The 15,956-nt window shown below is 40.5% G+C and overlaps 1 protein-coding gene across 1 annotated transcript in view; it reads right to left on the bottom strand.

The window, feature by feature from the left end:
• Window positions 1-5,971, bottom strand: part of cpne9 (copine family member IX) — a 61,052-nt gene extending 55,081 nt beyond the window's left edge. The window contains exons 1-2 of the mRNA XM_086108944.1: window positions 5,857-5,971; window positions 3,439-3,479 (exon numbers count right to left, since the gene is read on the bottom strand). Coding sequence (XP_085965070.1) covers window positions 3,439-3,479; window positions 5,857-5,933 — 118 coding nt within the window. The 5' untranslated portion in view covers window positions 5,934-5,971. The remainder of the gene's footprint in view (window positions 1-3,438; window positions 3,480-5,856) is intronic.
• Window positions 5,972-15,956: the final 9,985 nt, after the last annotated feature.

The following is a 15,956-nucleotide window of genomic DNA, read 5'->3' as shown; positions in this document are numbered from 1 at the left end:
AGAAAGGCTCTTTTGTACTTTTTTTAGAGGGAACAAATTCACCCACTTTGTTTTCCGACTAAAATACTATTCTGGGCTCCCTCATTGGCCTTGTCGCTTTGATTATGTTCAGAGACCATTTTTATTGACTTATATTGGGCACGTCGATGAAACAAAACTGTGCTTTAGAAATCACTCTGATCCTTCATATTGTCTCTCATCATAATTTTTTATTTATTTAATAATAGTTAAAAGAACACAATGCTGGGCTTATTTTTTACTTTAGAATTTGCGCAGCGTGAGCATTCACCAAAGTTAGTCATGCACCAGGTCTTGTTCAGCTTGACATCTGCGATCCTACGACGTGAACTAAAACAAACATGTATGTCACCCACTGAACATTTGGCAAGCCTCCTCGCTGCCCATCTTTAAAACCCATATTCTTTGGCATTTGACTCAGCATGACTCAGATTTGATCTTGGTTTCGCTGTTCAATGCGTTCTACCGTCTTTGTTACTGATTTGTTGGCTTTACCGTTGTATATGTTAGTTGCTCCATGTACAGCACTTTGTGTGCAGCGATGGCTGTTTGAAAGTTCTCTATAAATACAGTTGAGTTGAGTCAGATGTCAAACTCAAGGCCCGGGGGTCAGATGCGGCCCGCCACGTCATTTTATGTGGCCTGCTGAAGCAAATCAAGCATGTCAACTTGCATGATGCTTGCTAAAATTTCTACCAATATTTAAATTTCTCATATGTAATAAATAATAGACATATTGTAAGTATGTTCTTGTCACCAACCCCCTCATTACAGTAACTTCAACAATAGTTGAAGAAACCTTTACTCTTGACTTTTTAAAATTTGGTTTCAGTTATAATGGCCCTCCAAGGGAAATGGTAACTAACATGTGGCCAATGCCAAAAATGAGTTTGACACCCCTGATGTATGTCTTCTAAAGGCTAGTCTTCTCATTATTTAACTGTCGGGTTAAACCAGGCAAACACAAAATGGGTGGGGGTGAGATGGTAAAATCGAAACATGAACACAACAATGGCTTCGGGACTTTCACAATGACTTCAAGGCTAGATTGCTGACCCTGAGAAATATCTCATGTTTTGGCGAGTGTGGACACTCTGCTGCACTTTCAAAATTACAATTCCCCTGGCACTCCTAAAATATTTGCGGCGTCTGGGTAAAAGATAAACAAACCAGAGAGCATGCGCGACATCAGTCGGTGTCATTCTCAGTACTCAACTCAACTCAAGTACAGTACATTTCTTCCCCCTAATCCTTTATTATAACACCCAAACCTTCCAAATAATGATATCCTAGCAACAAAAAGAGAAAACCAGTAAACTATGAGAAAACAGATGTACAGTGGCTACAGCAAAGGCAGCTTTGGCCCAAAACCTTCACTTCAAAAAAAGATGATGACGAGTTTCACCTTTTAGCGTGAGAGTGAGTGTAGACGACATCAAAATAAACAAAAGAAAGGCTTCACCAGAAAAAGACTGGATGCGGGTGACCGAGCCAGAGCCCACTGACCCGAAGACGGCTGTGCACGGTGAATGCCCTTGAAATCTGACACATGGAGCACGTTTGCAAGAAAGAGTTGTCAAATAATCAAGAAGCCTCACACTGATAAACTCACCCAAAAAGACTGAATGCGGTCATTGTAGCAAAAGGTACTTCACTGAGGTACTGTAATTAACTCTGGGATGTAATTTTTTTTTTCATATATTTTCCCCCTTACACATCCATGCATTTTCTGAACATGCTGTCGTCATGACGGTAACAGATGAGCTGGAGCCAACCCCAACTGGCTTACTTTGGACGAGACACCCTGAACCATTCGCCTGTCAATCACCGGGCACATAATAAGAATTCAGTCACATTCTCACCAAAAGAGAACTTAGAGTTTTCAATTCCCCCACGAGAGAGAACCGCGAGAAAATCTACACTGACACTCGTGGAGCTCACCATCTTATGTGGAGTTTTCTGAGCATTGCACCCAGAAACTGCGAGGAAGATGTATACATTCTAACTGATAGGACGCCGGGCCAAACTCTTTTTATTTATTTCTCTTTTTTTCCAACATGACTGTACAAATTAAAAATACTCCACTGGGCTACAATGAATGGTGGAATCCTTTGATGAAGACAATTGTGCAAAAATATGTCCGACTGTACAAACTTTGAATTATGTAACCTTGGATGCCACCTCTTCTTGTTGTATGGAGAACAGTAAATTGCATGGTTGCCATGGCATCTGTGGATAACCCACTTTCGTCAACTTCAATACCGGTGGGCCATCAGACACCCTCTGATGTGGCTTTTAGTGCTTTACCGTCAGCGCTCACGTGCTCTGTTGTACGCTTTACTTGGACCAACTTTGCGGAACATCATGCCTTGAGACAGACTGAGTCATGTTTTAAACATATCTATCCGCTCGCCATTGCTTTTTTTCCTCTTGCAAATTGCATCCTGGGCTAATGAGGTCAGGCAGAATGATTGCCCACAGGTCTTAACAAGATGACCTTTGGTGCACTGAATATTTATACTTTCACACGTGTACACAGCGGATGTCGACATTGACCTAAGTTTCATTTAGTAAACTTGATCTTAAAGTGCTTTCAGAGAAGACATGAAATTGCAATCCAGAATTTATGCACATCTCGTCTGAAAGTTTTTTTTTTCCTGTGAATATTTAATGCTGTATTTCAGGCTTCATGTGTGCTACTTTCTCACAATGAATGGCCTGATTGAGTCATGTCGCAGTGATGCAGAGGTAATAATTATCGGTATCTTCCAATTTATAGGCATCTGATGCTCTTGTGTGGACTATAGACATCCACACACAAATGAGCCCTTTTGAGTACTACAGTGTGTCAACTGCAGGTTTACTTTGACAAGAACATTTAGCCATCGGTTTTCATGCTAAGTGCAGTCTCTGCAACATATCTCTGTCACAAGTAAATATTTCTGAGATAAAACTGCCCAAAAGGTGCATTAAAACATTTGTCACGTTATGATGGGCTTACTGCATAACATCCATACTGCAGCCGAATTACCAAAAATTTCTCATGCTCCCTTATGTCTTAATTAGAGGGGCTAGAATTCTTGATCGGGGTATCTAGGGAACATGCACTTTCACACCTTGTCTTTTTACTCTTTGCGATATTATCCAAGAATGACATTCATATGCCCTTGTGGTTTTTTTTCTTTTTTCTTCACTTTCGTTTGGCTCCACGCTGCCACTATCTTGACCTTCCTTCAACACTGACTGTATAATTTTGCTGTAAGGTTTTGCTGTCCCCTGCATTGGCAATGTGGTGAACCGCCATTAGCGCTGACCTTTTTGGCTTTTTACTAGTTTGAGAATGTTCACTGCCCTTCTTGCCTTGGATGTGAGCAAAATTCCTGTCTTATTTTTGTCGGATGTGAAATAAGTCATACATACCAGGATCAGACTTGGAGAATGTGTCCACATCCAGAAGACTCCTGTGGAAAAAATAAATAAATGGTGAAAATCAATCTCTTCTATGATTAGATTCTTTTTCATGCCTGACAATTGCTCTAAATCTATAATCTGTATGAAATAAATTAGACTTCATCTTGCATCTAGATGTCAGACAAGTTTCATTTTTTTTGAAAGCGAGAACCCAACTTATTTTGTAGGAAGTCCGATCAAAGTTGGCTACATGCTACAATGTCATCAGAACGGCACATTGTCAGCATGCTAAACTTTTTGGGACTCAGAAATTGCCATTTGACAAAGTCTCATTGTTGGACTATTGGAAAACTGAACCATCAGCGGTCAAGCTACATTCCGACCCTCACCTATTGGTCACGAAATGCGGGTCGTGTTTGAAAGAACAATATCCCAGATAAAAGTGGCCAAGATGTGTTTCCTCCACAGCCTTCCGGGCTCTCCCTTAGAGATAAGGTGAGAAGCTCGGTCATTCAGGAAGGGCTCAGAGTAGAGCCTCTGCTCCTCTACATTGAGAGGATCCAGATGAGGTGGCTCGGGATATCTGATCAAGATGCCTCCTGGACGCCTCCCTCGTGAAATGTTCCCGGGCGCATTCCACCGGGGGAGGATGACTCAGGACACGCAGGAGACACTTTGTCTCCCGGGTGACCTAGAAAAGCGTTGGTATCCATCCAGTAGAGCTGTATGAAGTGGCTGGGGAGTAGGAAGTCGATTCCTGACATTGTCCTATTTATGAATGAAATAGAAGTGCAGAACCTGTCTGCCTGTGCCACAATCAAATTCACCAAAATTGCATTAGACTATATGCACCAATAGTGAGATGTGGTTCAGGCAGGAGTAAAGTTTAGATTACTTTTAGCTCCCAAATTGTCCGGTGTTGTGGGTTCATGTCAAAGGAAACGGCCCCAATACACCACAACACACCCCATGGCAAAGAGCGATCCAACAAATTCTGGCAAAAGGAGGCTTACATCAGCACGAAAATCAGAATGTGCAACATTTTACGCCCAAGCACTTTTTTGTTCAAGTCAGAGTGATTTAAGTTACTGTTATATAATATGTAGAAAAACAGCATTACAGAATTTGGCTGGCAACCAGTGCGAGGTCTATGTCCACCAGCTCACCGGTGACCCGAATGAGGACAACCACTGTAAATTCAGATTTAGATTCAGATTCAGAAAACTTTATTTATCCCTGTGGAGCAATTAGAGGCAATTAGAGTAAACAAAATTGATGGCTGAGCAAGTTTTACCCTGGAGCAAATTATTTCTGTTTTTACTATTTCCTTCGAGAATTTGTATTTTTAAAAAATACATATTTGTGAAATCTGAGGTCAGTTAATTTTCCAGAATGGATTTTGCTCATCCTTACATGTTACACTGCACATCGAAATTCGGTTCATTTCGAGGCTATATTTAAGACATATTTGAAGCTATATCTAATTTGACTGTGGCAAATGTTTTTTTTTTTCGGGGACCGAACCAAAATTCAAAGACTGTGTCCACTGAGATGTGTCACTATCTCATGCAGGGTTGATCAGAGGAGGGACTACACAGGAGAACCAGCCATTCATTATTGATTATTCAGGAGTGGACGGAAGAGACATTTAGTACACGGCTTGACTGACGGACACAACAAGGCTGGGTTTTACAGCTCAATTTAGTCAGTCAAAAAGGTGACCCGCCACTAAATCAGATGAGCCACGATGACACCAAACAGGAGCTTCATAGAAAATCCATTGCGGTTGTTTTTTTTCTTTTTTTCCGAGAATTATGTGCCCATGATAAAATGTTTTCTGGCAATGTGCCTCCCTTTTTGTGCCAAAATGCATCTTAACATCCACAAAAGTGTGGAAAGAATCTGTCAGTGCATCAGGAATGACTGTGAATATCAATGTCCATCTTCAGAGACATGGCTGCACTAACATACAGGAGCAATATAGACTTTAGCTATAAAATGTCTTTAATAGCGCCTATGCAGGCACCTGCTGCTCAGATCAACCATTTCCCTGAGAGCAGGGAAATCAAAAGGTCACTGATTTGGGAGGTGTGGGGGAATAAATATAATTATACACACTCGGGGGTCTGCTAGAGGCTTGTCAGTCCTAGTGTTGTTATCGCAACACTAAATTTCAATGAGCACCATAGGAGACTGATAATATTGAAAGCAATTAACGATAGATAGATAGATAGATAGATAGATAGATAGATAGATAGATAGATAGATAGATAGATAGATAGATAGATAGATAGATAGATAGATAGATAGATAGATAGATAGATAGAAAAGTCTAAACTTTAGTAGTTAGTGAAAAATCTTACTGTTACAGACCGAGTTTTAAGGCTAACAACATGGGCTCGTGGATGCGAATGAGTTTGACCTTACCGGCACGAGACTGTAACTTCTATTTTAGTTGCGGGGACTCTCGTGTTGAGTGGGTCGAATTCCCCGATGGTTGCCATGATGCGGACACCGGAGGAGACGCGACGCTAAACAGCATCCGAGTAGAAAGACATAAATGGGACCATCTCAACTCGGCCGTAAGTCCATTGTGGAGAGCATTCTTCGTCTTCTCCGGAGAGCGAGTGGAGGAACTGAGAAAGAAAGGTGCGCGAGGGTGGCTGCGAGGGAGCGACAGAGCGAGAGAGAGCGAAAGAGAGAGAGAGAGAGAGAGAAAAGGGAGGCGGGCTGGCCGACTTAAAGTTTACAATTCAAGTATATTTACTCGCAGTGACCCCTTTTGTGTCTCTTGGGGGTGCCAAACACATTTTCGGGGCACATTTTAGTCACCATTTCCCTTGGAGGGCTATTATGACTGAAATCATAGAAGGAAGTCAAGAATAATGGTTTTTAAAACTATTGTTGAAGTCAAGTCAAGTACAACTTTATTGTCAAATGTGCTGTATGTGCAACATACAGCACAGATGAAATGTCTTCCCTCTCAAGACAACATACAACAAGAGTCTGCTGCTGTATATAAATGAGAATCATCAACATGAACTTGACTATATATTCTATAACTATTATACTAGAGTGACATTATTTTATACATTGTTTTATGTTATCAAGAAATACAGGTGCACAAACTATAGATAACATTATGGTTCCAAAACTACTTTTTGGGGCATCCCATAAAATGTTCACAAAGTCAATTCTATACTGAAATAATTGAGTTCTGTGCCATTCTTTGTCACCCATTCGCGTAATTTTCCAAAATATGTGATATGTGATGATTCATCTCGTTTGTCAGACCTCCGCAACCCCGGTCCCCATTTCTACCAAGCGGTTCAATTCAGTCATTTTGGATGATCCAAAAAGGGTATCAACAAAAAGTAATTTGTAATGAATGACATTGTGTCAACCTCTCGTTGGGGAACAATTTCAATGGTACGATCAATAAAACTTGGAGCAAATCATTTTGCACCATTTATGTTGAACATGAAAAATACACAGTGTTTTTCCTCAAAGAAAATCTTTCTTGTTGTAATAAAGAGCCACACATTGTCCTTGTGTTGTGTAAACTCAATTATGTTCCTCTCCGATAATTTCCCCACTGTTGGGGGCAACATGTTGGGGTAGCGTGGTCGTTTCCTAAACCCAGATGTTGGTGGTTCAGTCCCCCGTCGTAGCAACAACATTGTAGTGTTCTTGAGTAGTATACGGAACCTCCAATTGCTCCTGATGCTACATGTACCATCAGTTGGTTAACAAGGTAACAATGTGAAGCGCTTTGAGTAACTGAGGTAGAAAAGTGCTCTACATTTTGCCAAATGAGAAATTTAAAAACAACAATCAACGAGGACTACAATCGTTTTCTTGTCCAATATGCAAACATATATGGTCTTTAGGTATTTAAAAATAGAAGTACTACCTTTTTATTAAAGAAGATGAAGCACAGTCTACAGAGAGAAGGCGCTCCAACTGCATTACTGTGATATTTTAAAATGTTAAACATTTCTGTTTCCAAATTTAATGAGCTCTTCTTCCAAGGCCTGTGTTTCACCACTCTAGCTTGCAGCTTTTGTGTAATCACACTGAAAGAGGTGCACTTAGGAAGCATACACCATACCTCAAACAAACTCAGCATTAGGACAAATAAATGTTTAATATGCCGAGAATCACATGGGTTCATCTCTGTCAGCATAGAAAAGAAGAGTCTTTTTTGCTTTTTGTTTAATTGTTGGAGCCTCTCAAGTGAATTTCAATATACAGTACTGTACCATACACAGTTAACTGTTACATGATGTTCTGTAATTTCCTATGAGAAAAAAAATGGAATATTTTCTTTTTTTAATGAGACAAATAGGCCCCCAAAAATCACTTAAATAACAGAATATCCCCGTACACTGACTCTCATAGAAAAATAAGACAATTTAATTTTAGTAGAAACATAACAATTTAGCATTAAGGAATGCTCCCATGCTTCCCCTGCAATTTCAGTCACAGTAATAAATAATAAATAGATGGCAAGATTTCAAAACAATGTTATTGTTGAACTGGACAATGATATTACATTGCTACCGTTGTTAAATCCAGTTTATTTCATCTTTGGCAGCTGGCCAAAGTAAAACCTCTCCTTTCCAAATAGTAATTCATTCCTTTGTCACATCTCATTTGGATGACTGTAAGGAACTTTATTTTGGAGACAGCCAATCCTCCATCAAGCGCCTCCAGTTGGTCCAAAATGCTGCTGCTCGCGTCTTAAGCAGTACTCATAAGAGGGAGCACATACCTCCTACTCTGTCATCCTTTCACTGGCTCCCTGTGTAGATTTTAGAGTTCTTTTAAAGATTCAATTATTTGTTTTCAAATCTTTAAATGGACTCACCCCATGCACCTTCCCGGTCTATGGACCAGACACTATTAGTGGTATTGAGGACTAACCCAAGGCTCCGAACCCAAGGCCTTTTCTAATGCCAGTCCTTCTATTTGGAATGACCTTCCTCTGAACATTCGGCAAGTCCCCTCACTGACCATCTTTAAAACTCATCTTAAAACTCATTTTTATTCTTTACTCAACACGAGTCACTGTTTTTGTGCCTCTTATTGTTTTCTCGTTTGTTGCTGTATGATTTAATTTTGCGCCATGTTCAGCACTTTTCACTGTACAATACGCAACTCAACTGTATTTATAAAGCACTTTAAAATAACCATTGCTGTATACAAATTATCTACTCAAGGAATTTCTTTTCATCAAGTTTAAGTTCAAGTCAACTTTATTATCAAATGTGCTCTATGCGCAACATACCGCACAGATGAAATTTCTTTCCTCTCAACCACAGGAAGAGATAATAGCTTTATGGCGGATGTTCGGATGTCCCATTTCAATTCTTTTGTGGAATAGCACTGCCCAGAAGAGTGGTGCGAAATAGGAGCACTGCATGGGTCAACTTCCCACAGCCCTTGTCGCGCTGTACTTAAGTATTGAGACAACTAAGTAATTGAAATTTAATCAGCAGCGCCTCTGCTGGTTGTGGCCAAGTAGTGCACTGTTTAGGCTCACTTACACTAAGACACAGTCAACAATAATCATCATTAGCTCCGCACAAGAGAGCCATTTTTTTACAAAACACTTCTTACAGAGTGAATTAAAAATGACAGGAATATCCAAAAACAAATGACTCCTAACATTGAAAACACCATATCATGAAATACCCTGTGAATCCTTAAAGTGTTTTTACAAGCATTGCACAGCATCCAATCCATCGCATCATTCATATATAAACGATGTGTTCTGTTGTTGTTTTTTTAAAGAAAAAAAACCCTACAATCTGTTGTATGGATGTGCAGTTATGCCTATAATGTCATATGCATACTAGAATTGTATATGACACACATAGCAGGAGTTTCTGGGGAGCAAGAGCAAGTATTCCCTGAGGAACCCCCAAAGGTTTCATGTGACAAGAAGCAGGAATCACATCAAAATGATTGCCTGCTCTTTTTTGAACACATCCAAAACTTTTACTTGAATATTTGATTCACTTATTCGGGAGTGATTGCATCACTGAGTAAACCGTCTTTTCAGTGGAGCACTTAATCAAACTGCTCATGCAAGTGTGATCATTTAGCTCATAACGGAAATGACAACTTGTCTTATTAGTTACCTCATGCGTGAGTCGTCTTTTAAATTTTAAGCATTGAAGCAAAAATAACAATAGGCCCTAAATTAATGAATACTCAGGCTGATGGAGTGTGCACATTTCTGAATCATTATGAGTGTGAATAGACATGTGATTTGGTTGCACTGCGTAAAGGCCGTCCTAGTGACTAATAGAGGATATTTCTTCAGCCTTTTTTTCAAGCTGTTGTGCCGAAATTGAAGAAAGAAAAATTACAGAATGACAGACCAAGGTCATATGTATCTGAGGAAATGATACAACTGCAGTCATTTTACCCTCTAAGTTTATGGTTATCGATGAAATCGGATGATGAAGTGGACAGCAAAGCTCCGTGTGCAGAGTGTGCTTGTGGACTGACAGATAGTTATCCAAGGAGTAGAAATCCTGTTTGATTTCCATTCAACTGTGCAGGGAAGACGCCAGATACTAAAGCCAGGTGGGTGTTTGAGCTTCTCCCTCCTATTATACATTGAACACAGTTTGATCCCATGAAGAGCTGCCTGCAGCCTTTGAAATCATGATCCCATTTGATTCATAGAGACTGAAATGCAATCGAATCTTGACAGATGAAGGCCCCAAAACTTGTACTAAACTTTTCAGGGGAAAATAGAAGTCCCACAATAATTTGGAGGTCGAACCGGTGACGTTCGAACCGTGACGTTCTCAATTCACTTTCGCGTTGCACATCCGACGTTAAAGATTAACTCAAAGAGGTTGGGGTGGTGGTGTGGCGTTAATGCATGCCAAAAGTTGCATGTCAGCCACTAACAAATGACAAGTCTACAGCATTACAGAGAATTTCAAGGGATACCTCTTGTCATGACTCTGTTATGTTTTGTTTCCGTCTCCAGCCGGAGTGATGGACGGTTCCTTCCAGAGGCACACTCGTTACACATCTTAATCAGCCATGTAGAAAAGAACTGCCATGCTGACAACCGGTTGTCAGATTATTCCTCACCTTGCTCACGACTCTGTCACCAAGTGTTGAATTTTCTAAAGGTTCTCTTATTCATATACTACTCTCGCCACATTTTTGTATTTTCTCTGTAAGTCATCTTTTGTCATTTAGCTGAGTCACAGTTTTGGTATCATTCACGTTTTGGGTTTTTCTTGCACTGGAATTAATATGTCCTCCTACGTTACACGCATGAAGGTCAGAACGCCGCTTGCGCCCTTCAGGAAATTCGAAGAGTTGAAAGAAAGCAGATCCTCCCTCGGGCAGTTAAACTTATCTGTCATTTCTTTCCCATTTAAAATGCTCGGCACATCATTTGTTTTTAATGTTACCTGCAAGGCATGTCTCCTCTCCAAATGTAAATCATTCCTTGTCCCGTGTATGTTCACTGCACAAGTGTGCTTGTTCTTGTGCAGTTGTGCACATGGATGGACGACACAACTTACGTAAAAATAGTTTTTATAAAAATTGTGGAATATCATGCCATTGTGCACCATGTTTACCGTTTCCTGGCGCACCCCTTGCAAATTTTTGCCATGCGTTATGCCATTGTTGTTTTTTGTGTCCTCCTCATTGTCCAATGTGTGCCTATAGTCCAGCAGTAAATTACATAAATTGCATCTTGTTGGACGAAGGTTGCCATAAAAGTGAATTAGATCAATATCAAGGTGTATTTTTCAACTCTTACGCATGTTTCCAAGCTATAGGAATTAATTACCAGCCACCGAGTCTCATGTAAAATGAAAGAATCCTTCCTTTAAGTACGAATGCAACATAAAGACATTGTCCAGAGAGTGTGGTGAATCGCAAATGTTAGCCCCAAGCACTGTCAGCTTGCTAGTCAATCACCAGCTTGCTTTCTCCTTGTTATGTTTTTTAGCAAAATGTTTGCCTTTATTTTTTACAGTGCACTCAAAGGAGTGAAGACCAGCTTTTACACTTAGCGGACACAGTTTTCATCACACTCTCGTCACTTAAGTTAAAAGGGGCAGATGTAACATTGACTTTTCAACGACTTGTGTTGACGTTTATGTGGGACGAAAAAATCCTTCTTAAAGCCATGTGGCCTTGATGGTTTGAGCCTGGAAGACAGGACTGTTACTTGTCTGTATAAATTGTCAACCTTGAGGCTGGAAAAATGTCTAATATGAAAACATTATGAAATTAATAATGTATGCAATTCATAGAATAATGAATATACTGTACAGGATTAGTATTGCAGGTAAATAATACACTTCCATGTACAGTGTCATGGAGTCCCAGAACACACGTCAAACATATCATTACACAACCAAGCAAATGAGCTGCTAGCTGCCTATTAATGAAAACATGTTTGTTCTAGAGCCTTTCTGAATACTGTGGTAGTGTGATGTAGCTGTGCGGCTAACTTGAAATCTATCGCCCCAAATAAAAAGTTATCTCTGTCCGCGACTTGTCAGCTCGGTTGAGTGAAGAGCCACCCGCCAGACTCCGCAGAAGCATTATCGTGTCAAAGTTAACGGGTAAGCAGAGTCTCATTGTAAACAGAAATAAGCCTTAGATATCAGCGTTATCAGCATTAGCTTCTTATCATGTTGTCATTGAGGGTACAGAAGGTATCTGAGTTTGCTGCTGTAGGCTGCATGCAGCACATGCACAGATCGGTGTTAATATTCACGCATTTATTCAATGGTAAAGGATACTCTTTGGGTGTCATTTTGGCCACTTGGTGTTGAATTGCTGCCTCAATTGAGTGAAATAAGTAAAAACAATTTTCGAATGGGTGCCGGCTTTTTTCTTCACGCTGTGACATAGTAGCCCTCACCTCATCACAACCCCTTGTCCTGCCCCGGGTTGTCATGGAAATGAAAGGCATACTTGGCAGTGGCCCCACGGCACGAGGCAATGGAGTGACCGTGGTCTCATTTTCAGCAAAGAGAACAGCCTCAATCCCCTGTGAAATCATCCACTTTTCTGCTTGATTTAAAATAACATTTGTGTCTAAAAAAATAGACATACAGTATGGCTAAGCTGTTCATAAAAACCTTCCATAATTTGAAAACATAGTTTCAATTGCACGGTTTGCTCAATCACATTAATTTTGCAAATTGTCACGAATTTCTTTCATTGCAGGTCACTGAGGCATCCCATTCAATCAAAACTTATCAGCCCCCGCTATTTGAATGTCACCTTCCTTATAATGAGTGAAAATAATTTATTCAAGTGGTATGAGCAGAATGGATGCGCCATGAAAAGAAAATTTACAAGATTCATCCTTTTAGCATCCTATAGCCAGTTTTAATTAAATGCTGCGCTCTAGTGGTGAGAATACGGAGTTGCACGAGGATTCGGCCCATTCCTAGAATCGCACACACCAAAAAGCCAATGTTTTTATTGCTGCAGTATATCAGTTAGTCATAAGAAACGGCATGATATTTTACATAATGCTGCATGCTGGGGCATTTAAGGTATACAAGTCTTGATTTAAATTGCCACTATTCCATTTTGACTGGGATGACACGGTGGGAAAGTGTTTAGCATGTTAATCCAATTACATTAAAATAGCCATAGATGTGGAGGTGTGTGTGAATTGTATCTCCAACTCACCTGCCATCGTAATAAACACACACACACACACACACACACACACACACACAGAACTAACTATGTAGTCAGTAGGTGTTCTTGTATTCATCCAGTGCATGCTATTCTGGAACTGCCAAATGATTCCTCCAAACTGGTGTCGCTGTCATTGTTTTTGTTGCTGTACAGTAACGGTCAAAGATTTTGACACACCCTCTTAAATTCTCTTTTTATTTGTACTTTATGGTACCCTCACTTGCATGTTCACTCCAAAACGACTCAGACAATTTCCAGAAGACACTGAGGAGGGGCGTGGAGGGAATCCAAGTGTGAAATGAATCAAGGTATAAAACCACTCACCGATAGCAGATGCATTTTTTTTTAACTCTACCATTCATCATTGTGACATTACTGCCATCTGCAGTAAAGCTATAACAGTGTTCATCTGCAAGATGTCCATTGACTTTGTAGTACGGAGGATATTAAAACTCTACACACCCCTGTTCAAATGACAAGTGTATGCGATTTGAACAAATGAGACCACCATAAATCATTTCAGAAGATAATCCAACCTAAATGTGACAATACAACATGTACAACAACATTTTCATTATTGTTGTTGTTCAGTAAAAATAATCGATGTAAAAGCGTGCACACCCTGTGGGGACTTGGGCTTGTGGCTGTGCTCAGATTTAACCAATCAAATCTTATTAATGGAAGAGAGCACAGAACTTCCACCATTTAAAGGGCCTCTGATTAAAACCAGATCAAGCTCAGCTGCGTTCTAGTAATCTATTAGTGACAATTTTCTAGTCGCATTTTATTGCACAGGCCGTGGTTTACAGAGAGATTCCAATGTAACAGAAATCCCCCTTTATTCAAAGGTATCAGGAGTAAAAGTGGGCAAAAGAATTTCGGGGGCATTTGCAAAGGAACAACACCGATATTACCAAGAGTTTTATGTCCCTCCGAAATTGATGAGAAGGCAAGAAGTGGTCAAAAAGGCCAATCAAAAGGTCTACAGCAGGTATGTCCAGCTCCGGGCCTGGAGGGCCACTGTCCTGCCTGTTTTCCAGCTCTCCCGGCCGCAACACACTTGAATCAGGTGATCAGCTCATCAGCCAGCTCTGAAGCAGCATTAGAACGATCATGAGTATTTGAATCAGGTGTGTTGCTCCTGGAAAGCTGGAAAACAGGCCGGACGGCGGCCCTTGAGGACCGACTTTGGACACCCCTGGATACAGCAATATTGACGGAGCTGCAGGAATTGTTGGCAAGTACTGGCTGTTTAGTTCAAGTGACAATTTGCCATAATCTATAGCTGGGCTACAGGGTAGCGTGTCAAGATGGAAGTCTTATCTTACCCCCAAAACAAAACAAAACACTTTGAACTACAGTTTGAAGTAGAAGCAGCAGTCAGTGTTAGTACAAAAGGGAAGTCGACCCGAACATTGTCTTTACAAGAGTAGCAGCCCCACTTGTCTAAACACGGCATTCCGATATTGCGTATGCGGAATATGAATTTAAGCATTTTGTCGGGTTTAGCGCAGTAGTAGAGGGCCCAAAAAGCAGGGTGGACTGAACAAAAAAATACATGCAGGAGTACACTGAGAAAAACTAACTCAAATACACAAACTCCTGAAAACCACATGAAACCAAAGTAACAAACAGCCCGATAACTTCTGACGGGCACACACAATAATCCAACAAAGACTGACAGAATGAGACAACGACAAACACCTGGACAAGACACAAAGGGTTGAGGGAGCTGATTGGTTGGTCCAAGGGACCCGGGTGACAAGAACAGGTGGAGACAAAAAAGGCACGAGGGAACAAAACAGAAAACAGAAAAAAAACCTCAACTCATATAAATCCATCTGGTTTTGCCTGTCTCACGATAACAACCAATCATGGCTCAGCTTCAGAAAACAGTTGAATGGTCGCTACCTGAGTCCTGAGGAACTGTGATCTCATTTTCAGGTGGCAGCAAGTGGCAAAATGGCCGCCACATATTGTCAAACACTTGACTTCCCCTTTAATTCTGAACACTGCTACATTGCCACTTATGTGCACATTTGTCCAATCAGATGATCCCAGGTGTTCATTTTTACTTTCTCTCTAAAAGATTTCCTTTTTGTTTCCAATAGAATTGTATACGTTCTAATCTAGATCATACTAATGCTAAAAAAAAAGATTTGTCTTCGTTTGGCTTTTTTTTTTTTAACATCGCAAACACCTGTCATTTCACCAGGGGTGTGTAGACTATTTATATCACTTACCTGTATGTCCAACTGATAGAATGATTTTGTCCGTTCTGCATATGTGAATATATATTTTCCCCCATTATGAATTTCTCCTGAACTGTACATAAAGTCAGATTAAAAATGTGCATGACAGTAGGAATGCACATTTTTAGATGCACAGTAGGCAATACTGTGGGTGTTCAACATAGGAAATTTAATAAAAACTACAAAGGGTGGAAGAGACTGAGGCAAACACCTCCCCCCATAAGGATGAGGCTGGCATTATACTGCCCTCTGATCACTTGCCTCAGCCTGACACTTTCAGCTCTCTCTCTCTCTCTCTCTCTATCACACACGCACACACACAAACAAAACACAACTGCGAAAACACCTGAGTCCTCAGGAGGCATACGCAGCTTGGACAGTCTATTTTCTCTCTCATGACATGTCCTCACTTCAGCAGCTTTCACTCTGCCAGTTTTAGCACATGCATTAACACGCTTAGACGAGTGCGCGTATTCTTTTTTTTGTGCACACATGAAATGACCACATACGTATCAAAGTAAATGCACACACACATGCGCGCCTGCACACACACACACACAC

This window comes from Hippocampus guttulatus, chromosome 1, assembly GCF_054856545.1.
Source record: "Hippocampus guttulatus isolate MCC_2025c chromosome 1, RoL_Hgut_1.0, whole genome shotgun sequence".
NCBI lineage: Eukaryota > Metazoa > Chordata > Actinopteri > Syngnathiformes > Syngnathidae > Hippocampus > Hippocampus guttulatus.
The sequence above is the reverse complement of the archived record's forward strand: the minus strand, read 5'-3'. Positions and strand labels throughout refer to the sequence as shown.